The sequence below is a fragment of the Tyto alba genome, unplaced genomic scaffold, assembly GCF_018691265.1.
Source record: "Tyto alba isolate M040663 unplaced genomic scaffold, T.alba_DEE_v4.0 Super-Scaffold_29, whole genome shotgun sequence".
Lineage (NCBI taxonomy): Eukaryota > Metazoa > Chordata > Aves > Strigiformes > Tytonidae > Tyto > Tyto alba.
Genome location: NW_024881303.1, coordinates 5,695,216 through 5,708,709, shown reverse-complemented (window position 1 = coordinate 5,708,709; position 13,494 = coordinate 5,695,216). Strand labels below are relative to the sequence as shown.

General features: G+C 41.7%; 2 protein-coding genes across 2 annotated transcripts in view; one reads left to right on the top strand and one right to left on the bottom strand.

Moving 5' to 3' along the window:
- Positions 1 to 383: 383 nt before the first annotated feature.
- Positions 384 to 9,969, bottom strand: AP5M1 (adaptor related protein complex 5 subunit mu 1). The gene is made up of 8 exons (XM_033009790.2): positions 9,798 to 9,969; positions 5,405 to 6,050; positions 3,637 to 3,864; positions 3,063 to 3,202; positions 2,228 to 2,313; positions 2,016 to 2,131; positions 1,652 to 1,748; positions 384 to 561 (listed from the first exon to the last, which is right to left on the bottom strand). Exons 1-8 carry the CDS (start codon positions 9,863 to 9,865, stop codon positions 479 to 481), a joined length of 1,464 nt encoding a protein of 487 aa, XP_032865681.2. The 5' UTR covers positions 9,866 to 9,969; the 3' UTR covers positions 384 to 478.
- A 5-nt stretch (positions 9,970 to 9,974) lies between these two features.
- The window catches only part of EXOC5 (exocyst complex component 5), a 29,083-nt gene continuing 25,563 nt past the window's right edge, over positions 9,975 to 13,494 (top strand). The window contains exon 1 of the mRNA XM_033009783.2: positions 9,975 to 10,106. Within this exon, the coding sequence (XP_032865674.1) occupies positions 10,080 to 10,106 (27 nt within the window). The 5' untranslated portion in view covers positions 9,975 to 10,079. The remainder of the gene's footprint in view (positions 10,107 to 13,494) is intronic.

Sequence of the window (13,494 nt, the reverse complement as noted above, 5' to 3'; positions counted from 1 at the left end):
ACTCCTGCCATCTTCCCTCTCTTAAAATTCTTGTAAATTATTGACTCATATGTATTCTGTACGAATTGCGTGAAAATAACAGAACTCTGGCTTTTAACTGTCCTGTTGATCTGGGGTCTAACCAGATTCTTGTGACTTCAGGACAGGAGTAAGACACTGAGATCTTTCCTATCCCATGAGCTCTCTGGTTTACAAAACCAGTGAAGTAACTGGAAGATGTGCCCAATCATACCAGTCTATATCTGTGTCACTAGGTGCTTATTTTGTACCAGGAAATGCTAGAAGGGAACGTAAAAATGGCCGTGGCAAGCACATTTCAAATTGTTTTCTCTAAGCTGTTATCCAGAACTAAACAACAGAATTTTTTAAGCAAACATACAAAGTACAAGTGCTGGAGAATATTTATTTTCACTGTATCAATATATTACTCTCATTAGCTGTCTGTTTTGTTTAAATACAAAAATCACTCACAAGGAAATTAGTCAAGTAAGGTTTTGTACACCATAGGTGCTGGTGCTTTGGAATTCCAGATGTAGTAATCGGAAGAAATCAGTTCCCGGGCTATAAAAAAAAAAACAGGCAAGAAAAATAAGAATTACAGGGAGCCTAACAATCAGACATTCCTTCATCCAAGTTAACAGACTACTAATCCATCCTTACTAGTTTACAGAAAAGGTATAATGGCCTCTTTAAACTGTAAGACTCTTATTATTATTTGAAAATCGTTTCTGATAATGAGACATTTAAAGTCTCAGCTTCAATTACCTTTACTAATGTATCAGACATGAGCTTAAAATTCAAACAGAGGTTAAACCAAAAGCAGGTGAATGGCTTGGATTTTGTTCAATGAATATAAATTGCATACTTGGTATAAAATATACAGTATGAAAATGATGCTTTTTGTGTTACAGTTTAGGACTGAATGTGACCTGTCACAAACTTATCTGTGTAGATCAGAGTTTTCAAAAGGCATTTACAGACTTCTAACATGACTGAGAGAAGTTGCAGCAGATAGACAGCAACAAATAAAAATGCTTCAATTAGGCAGTCTTACTGAGATTTAACGAGTGCTTCCTGCGTTCCCAAACAGTGTATTTTTGGTGCAGATTTGGAAGTAGCCATGTGTTAAGAATAAGGAGACTTGGTTTCTGTTCCACAGATTTAGTGTAGAGCCACATGCTCTATGGGATGTTGGTGTGATGACACCGACAGCAACAGCCTCGCCTTGCACGCAAGGAGCTGAGTTCCATACCTGGGTATTGCCACATATCACACCTCTGACAGAAGTGTCCTAAACAAGGGGCCAGACTAGAGAGGCGTTCTTTGCCTCCCCTGTAAAAGTTCTGCCGTTATGCAGAGCACAGTAAAGCATCACAGGGCAAAGGGGAGAGAGCCCAAGAGAGAGCTTGACTTTGTAACTGAGTAATAAGACCTTTCATCTGTAAGGGAGATGCCAGTCCCTACTCTAGGGACGCTTTAAGCATCACAAACAAAAACCCAAACAAAGCAGAGAACAAAACTGCTGGCATGTCCCAAGCAAACCAGGAAAAAGCTTTGTCCAACTTTAGCTACCTAATTTTAGCCATTGACATCCAGTTTATAACTTCAGTACACAGTTTCAGCTAAATAAATGACATTTTTAGCAACTCACATGCAGTAATTTTGGGTTTTCCTGGTACAAAGATCTGAATAGAATGCTGGTCTACGTAACATCCAGTAAGTGTAAAGTCTGGGATCCTAAAATACAGCTATAGAAAGGGAGGGAAAACATGATCAGATGCATATTGTCATGCTTGCTGTGCAAATACTGGGAATGAGTTACATGCTCTTGGTGTGCAAGCGTACTCCAAAATGACAGGATGTAAAATCCTGCAAGCAAGACAACAGAAAACTCCATGCTGAGAACAAAAAGGGTAATCATTATGTCTGATTTGAAATCAACATATCTTCATAGCCAATTTAAGATAATAAAAAAATGACTACTGAGGCATCTTTTCACAGCGCCTGCGACTTACTTTTACATATGCAGTGTTCCCAGTGCAAATATAATCAGTTGGGTGCTCTTTGCCTGCAGGGCCAAAGGACACGGTTCCAGTGAGAGAAACTTCCAAAGACTTAGGGAACTTCTGTCCTAAAGCCAGAAACAACATCTGTAAGAAAATATACAGTTCTGCCTACACTATACACTGACATAGGACGTAAGAGTGCACAGGAGCATTCTGCTTACCAATGACCCAAACCAGCAGGCTCTTCTCTCGTGAAAAATCCAGTTGGCCATAACTAACTTTGTACTCTAATTGAGCGATTGGGCCCCTATTGTATGACAGAGAAATAAAAACATTGGAGTCAGTATCATTCAATATTTGTTAACACCCATTTTGTTAAAGAAAGCGACAAAATGCTGAAAGACATTCTTTACATGCATACAGACGAATCATACCTATCTGAGCACAGTGCTAATTTTGAAAAGAAATTACAGACCCAGAGGACATCACCATGGTCCCAATCTAGTAATCACAGAAGATGAAGTCGATATTTTACTGTCTTTTGCTCACTGAAAGTGTTTTACTAACACTATCATCAGCATCAGCAACTTTGTATCACTTAACCTTTAAATTTTCATGATAATTATGTGACAGCATAGTGATGGCAGTTTCAGAGAGGCTTACATGAAAACTATCATTTTAATTTTAACTAACTATATTTTTGATAAGCTGATCTGTAGCTAGGATTAGCAGGCTTAAGGAACAGGTAAACCTGGGTTGGAAGTGATCTTGAGACTTAATTCACCTGGAGGATTGTGGCAGTGTTTCATCTGAAAAAATACCAAAGGGAAACAGGATGCACAACAGAAGTATTCAGAACATTTCCAAATATTCTGGTACAAGTCTGTATTCTGGAAATTACAAGAATTCCAAGGGGGCTTCCTGACATCTGCAAGATCAGCGTCCACTGGTAGTACTCTGATGGAGCATAAGTTGTTATACTGACTCCTGATAGGTTCATTTCAAGAAGACCACAGAGAAATTGAAGAAATTTCTTTATGATTTATTTATTCCTACCTGTTGAAGAAAGGTATACAAGCTTCACAGTACTCAAAAGAATTCTTTATGCTCTCATGAAGCTTTAAATTAACTGTTATTTTTAACTGCGATCCCTCTTCAATGAGTTGGTAACATCCCAAAATTGGTGGGACAGGAACCTGAAAAAAACTATATTAATTCTCAAGATAAGTTAACACCATCATTGTAAGATCAATTATATACTGCTTTTATTCCTAAAGTACTTTAAAAAATAACAAACACATATTAACTGCTGACTGTTCCAAACCCTTCAGCCTGCTTGGAATACATAGATTTGTGATATATGCACTTGACATGATATTTTGTCTAATTCAGGCATCTAAGTGGTTCATTTAAAGTAAGAGCAGCCATGCCAAGAAGTCAAAAGTACTGGCATCTCCTGAACGTGACTCAGATGACTCAAGTTCCAAAGTGTCTTTCAAGCTGTTTATTATATAAAAAACATCTTACTCACCTGTATTGGACCGAAACTCATTCAGACACATGCAACTACACAGGCATTTTTATTCCTGTTTGAACACTGGAAAATAATGAGGGTCAGGGATGTTATTACCTGGGAGGTGTAGTAACACAAGTTGAATGAATCCGAAGGAGGAACGAAAGGAAATTTGTAAGGTCCATTGTACACGGAATCATCCAGTGGCTCGACACTACTGGACATCAGCATGGCAGGGTCAACAGAAGTCACACAATGATGGACCACAATATCTTGGAGCGGAGGACCATTACTTGGGAGATTCAAACTGAGAGTTACGTTTGGTGCAGATCCCTCTATGTCACACTTGAAAAAATGAAGCCAATAAGTTATTTTAGAGTATCTCCCTCAAGTCAAAAATAGATGTTCAAAAATTGAATACAAGCATTAAAAAAAAAAAAAAAAAAAAAAAAAAAATCACACTACAATTTTTTAACTGGCTTCAAACATTAGTACTGACAAATACTTTCAGGACAAAGTCCCTTTCCCACTTCTGTAGCCTTTCCCACAGTAGGGCTAGTGATGCAGTCTTAGCTAAATGTCTCTTAAGTAACAAGTACTCTTTAGCAAGAAAACAGCAGATAAGCAAGCCAAAGCCTTACTGTATAGCTACATCATTACGAATGTTACATAAACACACTTGGTGACAGTCTAATGAATTAATTTACTTTTACATCTGCTTAATGGATTCAAGCATGCTATTAATGGCCACTGTGGTCTCATGTCAGCTTTCCCACAGTAACCATGTGCAGCACATCCATTTTCTCGTCCCTCCGTGTGCCAGCTCAGCAGTGCACAATTACACCAGGGCTTTCTCCTTAAGTAAGGCCATCCAGTCTGCAAGATGACCTAGAAACTTGTCCCTCTGAGAGCAGGAAGCTGTTCACCCACACAATCCCTACCAGCATGGCTGGTGGGAAATAACCCAGTCTTCAGAAGTGCAGTACTTGGGTTGGCTTCCTTCAGAGATGAGTATCCCACCTCTCACAAATAATTCAATTACCATGATCCACTTTACTAGAAGGTCTTTCACCTCTTAAAACACTGGCAGTTCTAAATACAGCGTACTGTGATAACATAGTGTACTCCCTAAGCATAATTCAGAACGAAGAATGTTAAATACATCAATTGTAAACCCCACAAATTTGAATCTATTTCATAATTATTACTGATCTATTTAGTCAGTATTCCCCAATTTTTAATATTAAACAACGAAAACCACTGGCACATACAAAAACATTCAAAATAACGATACAACCAGTTTCTTTCACCAGATTCTGTATCAACTGTTCTTACATCAGCCAAACAAATTTTGTGGATTCAAACTGCTGTTGTAATAGAATAAAGTAGAAGAGTAAACTTTCATTTGGTTGGAAAATTAATTAAAAATGCTCATGTAAAGACATTTGTAGAAGACTCATTCAGAAATTTTGTTTCTAATTGTTATTTAACACATTGCTTATTAGATAGCTGGAAAGAAACTTGGTGTTAGCACTATCGTTTCTCAATCGCTGTATGCAAAGACTGTATGACATTATTTCTCCCTATTTCATTTAAAATAAGAAAAATTTGGGAAAATACATGCAATCTAGCTACTGCTGAAAATTTAAGTCCCATAAATAGTTACTGAAAAAATGCATGAAGCATGCAGGAAAAAAACAGTAGAGATCAAAATGAAAACCACTAACGCATTAGTCTAATACGTAATAGTTCATTACACTTTGAAATATTAGTGTGTTAGAAATTTACTGATCACATACCAAAGTAAAATGGCATGAGTATTTACTTTCCCACTGTGCTTGCACAAGAACTACTTTGGTCAGGCTTGCACATAAAATGCTCTCACCTTGCAATTTACAGCTCCATAAACTTGCCACATGCCCACAACCTCTCTTTTGTCATACTGCGTACACTTGACTTTTTCAGTGATACAGACATTAACCTGAGGTTTGCCTTTATACGTGCTGGATCTCCAAGCTGGTTGATTCTCATCTGTAGGCATTTCCTGAATGTCATCGAACGAGCTGTTTAAGCTGCATATGTTTGTGTTTAAGGGGGTGCCAAGTGGACAGGCCTGTATAAGCAAATTTCGAAGCTGCCCTATTTTCACACTCATCTCAGCTTCGTTTTTCCAACTTGGAGAGACGTAGGCTGCAATGCCTAAGAGAAGAGCCAGTCCTTGTGAGAGCCCACTAACGGTGAGGAGGGGCGGCCGTGGCTCCAAGGTCTCCTCGACTAGTGGAAGACACGCATATATCAGACCACTCTTCTGAAAAGCAAGCACGGGCCAGAGATCCCCTCCTTCGGTGCGAACTGAATATACCGATGAATGATTGATTCGAGTGCAAGTATCTCGATGCTCCACAAAAATATGGTCATCTATGAGCCTCAGCTCAAAAAGCAAGGCTTTAAGGAAAGCGCTGTCAGATGGTACAGGCACATGCGTTGACCCGTTGAAGGTCTCAGCGCGTATTTCAACGGTGGGGTAACGTCTGTGACGTGGAAATAAGAGTGTGTTAGTGCTACTCATCTTTTCCCACCCAAAATACCATAACAACGGAGTTCCTAGAAGCAGAACCACACAATCCCTTTGCTGGTTGTCAGAGAATGCAAAAGCATTATAAAAATCTTTGGAGTATTGAAATAGTCAAGGATGGTTTTCTCTTAGGTATTCAAATAACTCCCAGAGTCCCCCCTGGTCCTAAAAGTAACCTTGTGTAAGTAAAAGCCAGCAGTGTCCTCACAGAAACAGTGACAGGATCAGAATCTAAAAAATAAAACTATTTCATGAGTAATTAGTATTCATTCTAGCAGGTGGATTTTTACTGTAAGCTTTGAGCAAACACATTCACTCATCTTTTTAATAAAATACAAATCTGTCTGTCTACCCCTCCTGTTGCACAAAGGTATAGGATGTTTAAACGACAGTAATGAACCCAAGCATGACTCACACCAGCGCAGTGCAACTTCAACAGCAAAATATTTCTAAGAAGCGAGATCACACTGAAGACAAGTTTTCAGAAACTGAAGAAAACTGATATCCCACGTAATCAAATTCAACTACAACGGCTTCTTGCCTAGATATAGTATGCTACTGCTACAGCTTTGCTACTCTGCTAAGTACTATATTTACGAGACAGTATAATGGAAGTTACTTATATACAGGTTATTAATTGCTGTTATGAGTTTACACAATTCATCTGCAGCAATTGCTTTAACTGATTAACAAGATTAGATAAAAATCTTTACAATATTATAAATACAAAAAATATTTCACTGTAAATAAGACCGTTTTTTCCAGCAGGAGATGAATGGCTTTCTGGGAAAATGGATTCCACACTACAAGTGCAATATATGTGACTTTATAATTTAATTTTTTTTTTGAGTATTTAAGATAAAAATCATAATGTCATGGAGAAGCAAAGGTTTTGAATATTTTAAAATTGTTATGTTGCATCAATGTTTAAACTTAATTTCAGATCTCTTAGAGATAATATTTGAGAAAAATCATACTAGATGTTTAATGCTACGTCTGGAATTTTTTCCTTCTGAATCAGTATTATTTTTTAAAGGAAAGAGGGATGAATTTATTCTCAAGCTAACCTAATTCTATTAAGAGGAACTGAAGAGTTGTCTTAATAAATAGTCAAGAAAAGAAAAAACATTACTTCCACTAATGCATTGGTTTTAATCCTTTTTTGGAACTACAGACTCCCCCGAGTCTCTCTCACATTAAGTTTGATAACAGGCTAGCTTTTCTACACTCTCTTTTCTACACTCTCTTAGTAGTTCTCCATGGGCCTTCAAAGTGCCTATCACAGGTTATTCACCAGTCAGCTAGTTAAATCACTTTACGAATCGCCTTGTAGCAGATCTGTTCTCAGGTTGCATGTTTGTTTGCGCTCAGAGCCATGCTTACACACAAACATGGGAGAAAAAATGCACAGATACATAAATACCTGAATTTATTCCCCTTTTTATACCATCTTTTTTAAGACACATTGACAGTCTGTTTCTTAAATTGCCATGGAATTTGTAACCCCAGCAATGTGGTACTTTTGTTTTATCTATGACCTCCACATGCAGCGTTCCCCTTCTGCTCCTGAACCCTTGCATGGTTTTTACCCTGTTGCCTCTAAGTCCCACCTACACCATTTTGTCTTAACTGAGTAGCAGTCTCTTGCTGGAAGCAGCTACACTCCCTCATGCTTATTTTCAATGACTGTGCTTTTTTGTTTTAATCAGGTGCACCTACCCAGCTTGCCTTTTTTTTTTTTTTTTTTTTTTTTTTTTTTTTTCAGTAAGGAGAAAGCAAGCAAAGGCAGCTCTGGCTTCTGGCTACGAGATCCGTAAACAGGATACAGATGACAGTAAACTGCTTCCCTACAGTCTCATGTCTATTTTGAAGAGCAAGGAAACCGAGTGGCTTTTCTGCTTGAAAATTTATGAGTTCCACAGCACGGTTGTTGATAAGTTGCTACATAAAACCTTGGTGAGCATCTCCTATTTTTGGTCGATGTTTTAAAAACAAGGAAAGAGGAGATATTTCAGTCTAGCTTTGTCTTACTTATGTCCCAATCTGCCTGTTCCATTTGCTGAAGCTGTCCCTGTGCCACAGCAATCTTCTCCTCCCACTGAATCTTCCCAGCTTTAGCTGAGTCATTAGATGATTAGTTAGCCCTTTAGATCTGTTTTTCAGTATTCCCTTCTAGAAAGTCATGAAAACTTAAAAAGATGAAAGTTTCCAGGGGTGAATGAGATTTGGTGATTCAAGAGAGAGACCATACTTGTTGCCTGAATTAAGTTATGATCAGCTCAAAAAAAGTGGAATGCTTTGATGTCTCAGATGTCTTCTCTGGGGTTAAAGATCAGGGCTCACGTATCTCCAGCTGAGTGCGTAAGTCCCGAAACCAACAGTTGCCATGTGATCCCGCATTCTTTATATTGTCTGTGCGCTTTGTTGAATTTAAGGTCAGTTAGGAGGATAAACTTGGGGTTTCCACAGCCCTATTATTTCCTCTGGGAACTTGAAAGATCTAAGTCTGGAAATCACTTGAAGTATCAAGTATAGTTTGCGCTTTTCAAAGGAGTGCTATTCCTTGTCTCTGCCACTTACTGTGTGACAAGTTACTTCACATATCCCTGTCACTAGACCCCCCCTTCCTCTGGGGTGATTACACTCTCAGCTTTTTTGGGACAAGGCATTTTCTTTCTCTGTGTTTGTAGAGGGGAGGCCTCATCTCTAGTCTTGTAGGTAATACAAGGACTATAATACTAATCCTAAAACAATCAGAGGAATGTCCAAAGTAGAGATCTGTCTGCACCTGAAGATGGAAGATAGTCTACTTGCCTGTCTTTTTGGTGTTGTTTTTTTTTTTTTTTTTTTTTTTTTTCCTCCTTCTAGGTTCTCTCTTCAGTTTTACTGAATTCAGACTAGGACTGTTGATCACATCTACTAGGCAGGTCTCAGTATTTTTCCTTTCCATACCCGTCAGTTATTTTTCCTCTCATTCTTTTGAACTGAGTTTTCTGAAACCACAGCGAGTACAAGAAAATAGCAACAAATTTTGCCAGACCAACACAAGCAGCCTGCCTAGCCCAAAGCCTTACTTAAAACTCTGTGAGAGTTCTGAATACACAGTCCTCCTTTGGTTCACTAACTTAAAAAAACCCGCCTTTGTATGCAAAAAATCAAATGAAAAGTTAAATTTCTGCTTGAAAATACCGTACTTTTCATTTGGTTACAAAACAATGAGGAAAGAATACAAGCAAAATATTTGCTTTCCACTTTGCCCATTTTGTTCATTTGACGGTATTTAATAATCACTACCTTGTCCTTTTTCACGTTAGGACAGAGAAGAGCCGGCTAAAATAATCACAGTAACAGAAAGAGGAAGAAAGTCATGTGCAAAGAGCAGAAATTGTTAAAAAACAAAACAAAACAAAAACCCCAAACAACCAACCAGATTATTTTGGAAGCGCGTTGTCTGAACCCATAAATTGCCAAAATCGGGTTCAGAAACATCAAGCGGCGCTTCGACGAGCGAAGGGATTTACTCAACACGAAGCACTCGGGGTGTTTTTGCAGCCGTGCCGGGGCCCGGCGGCCCCGCCGAGCCCGGCGCGCCTCCTCCCCCTCCCTTTCCCTCCTGCCCGGGGCCGGACGCCCGGCAGGACGCGCAGCCCGGGGAGAGGCGGCCGCACGACGGCCCCGCGCCCATCCCCGCCGCCTCGGTTACCTGGAGAAGAGCACGGTGCCGGCGGCCCCGGGGCCGGGCCTGAGGAGCCACAGCCCCCGCAGGGCCATGGCGATGGCGGCGGAGCGGCGCTGAGAGGGGGGGAGAGGCCGCCGCGCCCAGCTCCCGGCCCCTCCCCGGCGGCGGCCGCCCGGCGCAGGCCCATTTCCGGCGGGCGGAGGCGGCGCCGCGGCGGCTGCTGCTGGTGCCGGGGCGGCGGGACACAATGGGCGGCAGCGGCGGGGCGGCGGGTCGCTGAGGGGTCCCGCCGTCCTCCCTCAGGCCATGGCTGCCACGGCCGAGCTCTTCGAGGTGGGTGCGGGGAGCGCTGCGGCTCCCCCGCGGGCGGGAGGCGGCGGCGGGGCCGGCCGGCTCTCCGAGGGGATGCGGTGGCCTCCCGCCGCGGCGGGCGAGCTCCTACGCGGGTGGCGAGGCCGCGGGGAGGATGAACGGGCCCTCCCGCCCCGGCTCCGCGGTGAGGGCGTGTGCGGAGGGCGAGCGGCGCAATGCCGGAACCTGAGGAGAGGAGGTGTCGGGGGGTGTGTGTGTGCGTGTGAGGACACCCCCCACGACCACCCCCAAGAGTGGGTGCTGCCTCGGGGGAATGCAGCCCCTCACCTTCCCTCGGGCTCGGGGTGCCCCTCCTGACTGGGCCTCCTTCCCCTGGGGCTCCCGGGTCTTGTCAGCGGATGGGGCGCTGCCTTCAGCGGGGTGACAGGCCACGCCAGGCCCGGCCGCCACGCTGCTGCTCCCGGAGGCACGTACTCGGTTGACCCCGGCACTGTGGTATCTCAGCAAGGCTTCTCCTCATCCGAAATAAGGAAATAACTTTGCCCTCCCTTTAGCCGCCTTGGAACTGAGGCACGAGAAACCGAATAGCTTGCCCAAGGCTGTGCAGGAGCAGAGCAGGAATATAGCAGGAGTCTGACAAATTCTTCTCTCCTGGCCTGGACCTGTCATGGTGTGACCAGTGATAAAGAGAAAGCATTTGTCCTACAGCTAGTGCACGGGGATGTGGTGCCGTTACCGGGTATCCTTTATTTGCTCTCTGGGTCACTCAAGAGCCCGTTGTTCATTTGGTGTGTTAGCACTGGGACCCGCTTTACCCAGCCTTCAGGAAAGGTCTTCCTGTTCCTCTGGAAGATCCTATGTCTGTGGTTTATATGAATGCATTGTGTGCATTTTTATTTATGAATCACTGTTATGGCACATGAGTATTATGACTCACATCTTTTGGCTTGAGTGGTTTAAAAAAAAACAGCGGAACTGATACACGGTGTTGTAAGTAGCTATATACCCACAGGTGTGATACCCTCTCTGCACCTCACTAACTGCCCTGGGAGCACGTTGATTTATCAATGTGATGACAGTGCAGTTCTGTTCTTTGAGGGATGTTGAATGTGAGATGACTTGGATGTGGACAGAAAACTGTATATTTTGTCATGCGACAATTTATTCCATTTTGCTATAGCAGTAAAGATGAAATTGCAGAGTAGGTGAGACCTTTACCTAGAGATAGGGCTTGAAATTATGTTTTCCAATATGGAAGCCAATGCTTCTTTCCCTTCTGATTTCACTTCACTCCAAAGGCAAGAGAGGTTTTGCTGACCTTCACTAAATTAACATTACCTACTATGTTAGTTTGAAGTCACTGCCATATAGGTTAGAACATGAAAATGTGCTTATTACGGGAGTTACCATTAGCTGCATACTGAGCATGGTATTTGCCATGTTTTCATGAATATGTATTTGAAAGTGATTTTCAATCTAGATATGTGACATTGTGTAGAAGGATCTGTGCTGAAAATGGACACAACATGGACTCAATTCTCCCTCATATAACTCAAAGCGTAATTTAACAATGATTACTTCTAAACTGGGTTTTATGTGGCTGGGCCCAGTTTAGTTTCATTTACAGACCAGATCAAACCAGGTTATCATCCACTTCAGGCATATCTCTTATTAAATCAGTAGTATTAGCTGAATGGATAGGATCGCGTTAGTTCATCTAGAGCTAGAGGGAAGTTCAAAGCTATGAAAAAATCGACTGTTGGGGCTCATCTGATAAGAGTCAGAGGACTTGCAAATGACATTTGTAATAGCTGATTTTCAGCAATTTTTGCAGGACTGGATAGGAAACTTAAAATAGGAATTAGGCTGTCTGCTATAGGTAACCCTAATATCAAGGGATCTGCATATATTTGCTCAGTTTAATGTTACGATATACAAATAAAAAATATTTAGGATTTGCAGTAGAACCTGTGAAATTGTGTCTTAAAAAGACACTGTTGAACTTCATTTGTTCTTTCTAAATCAAGTAGATTATTTTTAGCACACCCTTTGTGAAAATTTGGAAGAAAAAGCTCATTTTTTTCTCTGTTGGTTAGTATTCTGCACATAATAATATCCCCTGCAGTTACTATTTTTGAATCATACAGAACAGGGTTTATATGATTAAAAAACTGAAGGGCAGGTCTCCTATGTAAGTTCATGAAAAACAGGTATTCCCCAGGTTATGCCCCTTCAAAATATTACTGCCCCTGTGTGTAACAGTGATTCTGCCATCATTTAGGACTAACTAAACTAATTAACACTCTTTGCTGATGTGTCAGATTGTTAAAACAAAGTGCAGGTTTATCAGTTTTGCAGAATAGCAGGTGTTGCAGAGGGAGAGAGGCAGACGGGTGCCGGGATGAGCACTGTGGAAGAGGGGGACACACGTGAGTGCCCATGTGGTGGGAAGGGCAGCGGAGGGGACTGGGCTGCTCCCAGTTCAGTTTGGCCTCGCGGCTGGTGGGGTGGCACCGAGCTTGGGGTCAACCCCAGCGCTTGTTGCCATGTGCCCAGCTAGTTTTGGGGATGCAGTGGAGGGAGCTGCAGACACTCCGTGTACACATGCTCTCCAGGGAGCTTTAGAGGAGTATAGAGGCATAATGGATAGAGCAAGACTGGCAGTATAATTTTATTTTTGAGGGTTCAGATTTCCATAGGAGAGGAGGCTTTGATAGGTGTGCAGAAAAGCCCTGTAAACATTGTTCTGCAAAAAAAAAAAGGAATAAAAAATCAAAATCACTAGGGATGTGTATGTGAATTATCTTCTAGTGCAAACATCTGAAGGGAGAAATGTAGAAAATGTTATGTATGCACACAGAGCATCAGTGAACAGTGCACCCTTTATATAGGGTGCTTCCATAGCGCTGACTTGGCATTGGTATCCTTGTGACTAGAATGGCACTACAGCTGAATTATGGGATCTTCAGAAGAAAAATTGTGGTTGTGATTTTCATATAAAGGAGAACTTCTGTGAAGAGCCATAAGGTAATTAGGAAGCTGGAGGACTCCCTTTAAGGGAATGTTACTGTATGAATGGCTCATTTCACCTATAATTAAAATTGCAAAAATGTTCCCAGACATTAGATGTAAAGATGACATAAGGAGAGAATTTACACTTGGTATGGAAACACTGCATTATAACTTTTGATAAAAAGGATTAATGTAAAGGAAACTTAATGTTGTGTATCTGGAAGGACTGGCTTAAAGAGATGTGGCCTGTAGAGGAATAGTTTATATGTGGTATCATCCAGTTACTTTTGAAGCTTGACCAAGGAGGCTGAGCAAAACACGGTTATTCTACTCAGTCTTTGAGTGAGGAGTTACCAGGTGATCTCTTGAAAGGGTGAAACCTCTCTCCTGTCTAGCA